Raw genomic sequence first — 6,000 nt, 5'->3', positions numbered from 1 at the left:
AAAAATAGTTCAAGCAGCACAGGAATGAAATGCATTCGTTGGTTTTGAGGCAGACTGAGGGAAAAGAAATCTCAATTCCATTTGAAAAGATGTGTACCAATCTACAAACAGTATGCATGGATCCAACCCTTCATCTAGTGCCAAATTGAAAGTGATAAATTTTGCTAGAGATAAATTTGATGTATTGATAATACTGTAATCTTTATAAGCTGCACAATGCACACTCCAGAACCTGACTCAGTTTTAAGATGTAGCTCCAAGGTTAACAGTAATTTTTATCCTCTACCTCCTTTAATTCCTTTTCCCAAGTGCCTATTTACATTTTTCTATCTTCCATGTATAGAATTACCACTAGGAAACTTACCTAAGATTCATCTTCATGAAAACATTAAGGGCAACACAGCCTTTTCAATAAAAGGTATGCAATTTATTTTGTGCTTTTAACATTATCCCCTGCACAAATTAATTACACTTTTAAGGGCCCCATAATCAAACAGCAGCTATCATTTAATGTCCCAGGCACCAAAGGCTACATTTTAAAAACTACTGTTTTACAGATACAGATGGGGTCTTGCTGTTACCCAAGCAGGAGTGCAGTGGCATGATCATAGTTCACTGCAGCCCCAACTCCTTGGGTTCAAAGTGATCCTCCTGCCTCAACCTCCACAGTGGCTAGAACTACAGGTGTGCATCACCACACCTGGCTATTTTTTTTTTTTTTTTTTTGTAGACAGGGTCTTGCTATGTTGCCTAGGCTGGTCCTGGGCGCAAGCGCTCCTGCCTTGGCCTCCCAAAGTGTTGGGATTACAGGCATGAGTCATAGTGCCCAGCCAACAACTTTTATATGCACTGGGAAGCCAAAAAAATTCATGACCTGCTTTATTGCAGTAGTCTGGAACGAAACCCACAATACCTCGGAGGTATGTCTGTACTTTACAAGGTAGCAATCACTTCCATTTTACCCCTAGGAAACTGAAGGTAAGGAACAGTTACCCCAGCTCTATGAAATAAAGACCAAATGCATGACTGGACTCTATCTTTCCATTTAAAAAAGCTCATTGTATAGCTACCACCTCTCATTTACTCCTAAAGAATTAAAGCAAATAAATAAGGACAAAACATTTTTTCTAACAAAAACCACTTTTATTTTTAAATCAATTTACTATCAAATACAGAACAGAACTCGGTGTGGAGGCAGTGTTTGATTTCAACTGGTTATCTGTTAAAAGGCTTATGTCCCAGTGCAACACTACCTTTGTGCAGAAAATGTTCACTGAAAATAAATATCCTAAGAATGGATAATCTTCACTGCAGCATCTTGTCAGTGGCACTACTTTTAAAAAAATGATTCCCTTTAGAAAAGCTAGTGTATTTGTATTCAGAGATTACAAGTGAGGGAGCAGACTGTAAATGTTATTAGGTTTACCATACGTGAAATTTGTTTTTGTCTTACAAAAATGGCCATGTCACATGGTTCACCTTTTATCTACTGAAGTTTAAAACAAATGTCATTTGTGTTCAACTTTGTTTTTTAAAAATGCAGTGATTAGGACCATTATTAGAACTTCTTTTACTCACTATAGACAAAATTCCTTTTGATAAAATCTTTAAAAAGTTACTACAAACCATAAAAACAATGCTGCTTTTCTATATGGCATTTCAGTTTTTAGGTTAAAAAAAAAATTCTATTTATACTCAAAACTTGGATAAAAGCTACAATTCCAAGTCTCATTTTCCCTTAACCCCATCCACCCAAACACTACTCATTTCATAAATGAATACACTATTTAGTACTGTACAGTAAATACATATCATTGACAGCTTCTATACTACTCCAGAAAAGGCAAATATCTATATTCACCGAAAATATAAATTTGCTAAATATAGGTGGGATTTGTTTATACTAAAGTTCATTGCTTTATCCAACCCCATTCTCACACAAAAAATAAGCAGTAAAATGATACTAAGCTAAGAAAAGGACTGTTTTGGATAGAAATTAAATCATTTTTGACAATTTTGATGGCAATTATCACTACAGTGATAGACTTCCTCTTTTTACTATACTGAAACATGTGGACAGAAAGGGAAATAATTTGTAGAATGAATGAGGTAAATGTCATACATTCAATAGTGTAAATAAATACAAATACAGTTTTACAGGAACATGAACATAAGTTTAAGGGTTTTATTATCAAAGTCTTGTAAAACAATTTCAGAAACTGTACATCAACATGGCACAGACTGTAGCCTACTTTTGTTTCTACTGCACAAAAGTGAAGCCTGACACTTCTGTAACTAACAGTTGCCTAACTACTTTGCATATATAACATGAAATCACCGTGTGCATAAGATTACTACTGCAGTAACACAAATTTATTGGTTTTATACAACTTGAGATCAAATAAAGGTACATTATCAAGTAGATTTGTCTTATTTTAAAAGCATATGAAGGTCAACTTAAAATGCACTACCCCTTTTTTCCAACACAGAGCTTAAAACAAATTAATCAAAGAGTGGAAAATTAAAAATAAAGGCAAGAGATAAGTTTGTTTTTTTTTTTTCCCTTTAAGATGGACTCAGGATAGGTAGACAGCTTTCACTGATGTAGATGTGGAATAAATTATTACTTCAGGAAAAAAATTCCCAAACATTGTATGAAAAAGTATACAACTCTACTTCAAAATATGCTATTTACTCACTGCCAAAGACAGTTTTATTTGAAATCTTGTTTCTGTATTTAAACCCTAATTAGCCACCAAAAAAGGTTAGTGCATAATAACCTTTCAAAGTTAAATAAAAGCCACAAAATTTTGCCACAAGGCTTAAAGGATTATCTATTTCAAATGCTCATTTCCAGATGTAACTATAAGAATGTTAATTTCTCATGTCAACAAACAAGACCATAAGCAGATCCATCATGTTGGAGGATTTTAATGACATTTAGGATATTCTTGCCACAATAACATGCAATCAGTGCATTTCCTACATGGCCCTATTACGGTAATGAATCAAATTATAGAAATACTATAAGTGAACTTACTTAATAAAGGAGATCATACGACATAAACAATCCATGCCTGCTGTATGTAGATGCATGCAGCTTTTCATTTTTGTTATGAAGCAGCACCAGAATAGTAAAACTGCTTGGTTACTCAATCAGATTTCACCATGACAAGAATTGGTTACCTCGTACCATTTTCTAAAAGCTTTTTTGATGTAAATAACTAATATCAGTAACAGGAGCTTTATAACCATTTATAACTCAGAGCTGTATACATCTAGGTTTGAGATGAACAAATACAGCATTAAGAAATCACACAAAGGAATGACACTGATGCAGGTATACAGTTGGATTCCCACAGAGGCAATATTCAGTCACTCATATCCATGTCTTCTTCATGATGATCATCCCCATTCACTTTGGATTCTCTTAGTGAATCACCAGTTCCCTTTTCCACAGAACATTCCTTTGTTTTAGGGGAACCTGTTTCTATTGGTTTCTTCTCTTCCTTTTTCTCTTTCTCACTGTCATACCCCTGTTCTTCTTCATCATAATCCCGTGTAACCTGCTTTGCCAAGGAGAATAATACAAGTAAACTTCTCCAAAGAAAAATAACTTCTGAAAGTACCAACATCAACCCAAATATAAAAATAAATCAATTTGTAAACATACTTTTACATCTTTATCACTCTCTGATTTTCTTTCCCGGTCCTTTTCCTTATCTTTACTCTTCTTCTTCTTGCTTGTTGATCGTTCTCTTTCATCCCTACTTCTTTCTTTGTCTTTATCTTTCTTCTTCTCCTTTTTATGTCTAGAATGACAGTAAAACGTGCAGCAACAGGTTTAACTTGTTTAGATAAGCCTGACCCAACTTCACAGGATGTAAGTAGTACAGCAAAGATCCAACTTCAAAATCTTGGACCATCAAAGTACACAAGTAACATAGGCTACAAAACTAACTTGGTTACAGGACTAAAGTGTTCAATCCTTCATGGTGTTTAAGTCACAAGTCAGAAAGAGAATACATTAAAATATTCTTAGGAACTGTAACTGCTGAAAAGAAAAACTACAGGACAGTTTTAAAAGGAAAAACCTCTGAAAAATACAAAAATATTTTTAAATGATTAACATTCTTACCTCCTAGGGGATGGTGAGCGAGACAATTTTCTTTTAGGAGACCGAGGCTTTTTAGGAGATCTTGTTCCACTCCTGCTCCTTCGTCGTCGTCTCTCTCTAGAACCACAAATGTGTAAACTAGGTTTTAAAATACAGTGTGATCTTAAAAATGCAGACACATCATAGATGGTTCTAACAATGAAAGATGAGGCCGGGTGTAGTGGCTCACGCCTGTAATCCCAGCACTTTGGCAGGCTGAGGTGAGGGGACTGCTTGAGCCCAGGAGTTCCAGACTAGCCTGGGCAACATGGTGAAACTGTCTCTATAAAAAATACAAAAAAATTAGCCAGGTGTGGTGGTGCATGCCTGAAGTCCCAGCTACTCAGGAGGCAGAGGTAGCAAGATCACTTGAGCCTGGGGAGGTTGAAGCTGGAGTGACTTGTGATAGGGCCACTGCACTCCAGCCTGGGCAAGAGAGAGAGACCCTGTCTCAAAAAACAAAAAACAAAAAACAAACAAACAAAAAAAACCGATAAATGAAAGATTGTTTCACAATACTGGTATGAGCTAAACAATTAAATGAGTAATATAAACATCTGCAAACCATGTACCTTTCCCTTTACTACCCTCAAGAAAACTCCTAATTTCTAGCAATTCTTTTAACTGCTGACAAAATGTTAGAAATAGTAAGCTTAAGAAAAAACTGATTTAACAAAACTAATGTGAGAGGGGTGACGTGTGAAGTAAACTATTACTGAAGAAGTTAGTTTTTGGTTCAAACATTCAGTGTTCAAAGTAAGTACAGAATAATTCAATAATGTGATACAGAAGGTAGTTACTAATAAAATATCCCCATATTCACCTTTAAATCATTAGATGAAATTCAGAGAACTAGTTAGAGCAAAGGTAGAAACCCTATACTCTAGCAAAATTGCCCCCCCAGTACCCCAACAACCCTGCTTTCACCAATTACTTTGAAGATATACAGCCTTCCTCTCCTTTTTACTGTGACTTAAAAAAAAAATTCTGTTCTTGATTCTCAAAAGTTATCAGACTTAAAAAAACCCTGTACTTAGTTGTCTAGTTTCCAAATGAAGCTTTTTTTCTACTTATATAGCCCTCTGTGATCCCTGTCCTGGAAACAATACACATAACTGAGTATTCACTTATCAAACATTGTCACGACTGTGTACCTTGTACTTTTTGCTACTGTCTTGTGTAATTGAAACTCCAAATTCTCTAGATGGAAGAAATATTTTGTATTACATTTCCGTGTCCCTCAATAGACTGTAGCACGACTACAAACACAGTGGGTATTTAATAACTCACAGAATATGCCTTAATTTAGAGCGACCCAATAATACAGCATGAGAAGGTACTTACATTATATAAAGCAACAGGTTAAAAAAAAAAAAAAACAAAAAACGCCTCAACAGTTTTTAAAGTAAGAAAATACATGTAGTACTTCCCATCTTTTCTATCTGTCACCTACCCCTCAGGTCTGATGTAGCATTTCCTTCTGTATTTATATTTGGTTTCGTTTTCATCCTTAAAAATTTAGTTTTTAAGAAAATTTTCATCACCCCAAAAACTTCTTAACCTTTAGCTATCACTCCAATCCTCCCTATTTCCCCAGCAATCAGTAATCTACTTGGTATCTTTATGGATTTGCCTATTCTGGGCATTTCACATAAAAGGAATCATGCAATACATGGCCTTTTATGGATGTTTCCAAGTTTCATCCATACTGTAGCATGTATCAATCTTATTTATTGCTGAAAAATATTCAGCTATATAGATATACCATTTTGTTTATCCATTTGTTAATGATATTTGAGTTAACTTTTTGGCTATTACGAATAATGTCACAAACATTCACGTAA

At 34.9% G+C, this 6,000-nt stretch overlaps 1 protein-coding gene across 13 annotated transcripts in view; it reads right to left on the bottom strand.

The window, feature by feature from the left end:
* Window positions 1-2,152: 2,152 nt before the first annotated feature.
* Window positions 2,153-6,000, bottom strand: part of SRSF11 (serine and arginine rich splicing factor 11) — a 46,254-nt gene continuing 42,406 nt past the window's right edge. For 5 of the 13 annotated variants that reach the window (XM_025370794.1, XM_025370804.1, XM_025370859.1 and 2 more), the window contains 3 exons: window positions 4,139-4,234; window positions 3,674-3,812; window positions 2,153-3,566 (listed from right to left, as the gene is read on the bottom strand). In XM_025370794.1, coding sequence (XP_025226579.1) covers window positions 3,372-3,566; window positions 3,674-3,812; window positions 4,139-4,234 — 430 coding nt within the window. In that variant the 3' untranslated portion in view covers window positions 2,153-3,371. Of the gene's footprint in view, window positions 3,570-3,673; window positions 3,813-4,138; window positions 4,256-6,000 lie in introns of all 13 variants that reach the window. The other 8 variants (XM_025370776.1, XM_025370785.1, XM_025370835.1 and 5 more) reach the window with 3 other exon arrangements.

This window comes from Theropithecus gelada, chromosome 1 (genome assembly GCF_003255815.1).
Source record: "Theropithecus gelada isolate Dixy chromosome 1, Tgel_1.0, whole genome shotgun sequence".
Taxonomy (NCBI): Eukaryota; Metazoa; Chordata; class Mammalia; order Primates; family Cercopithecidae; genus Theropithecus; species Theropithecus gelada.
Note: the sequence above shows the minus strand (reverse complement) of the source record. Positions and strands in the feature narration are given on the sequence as shown.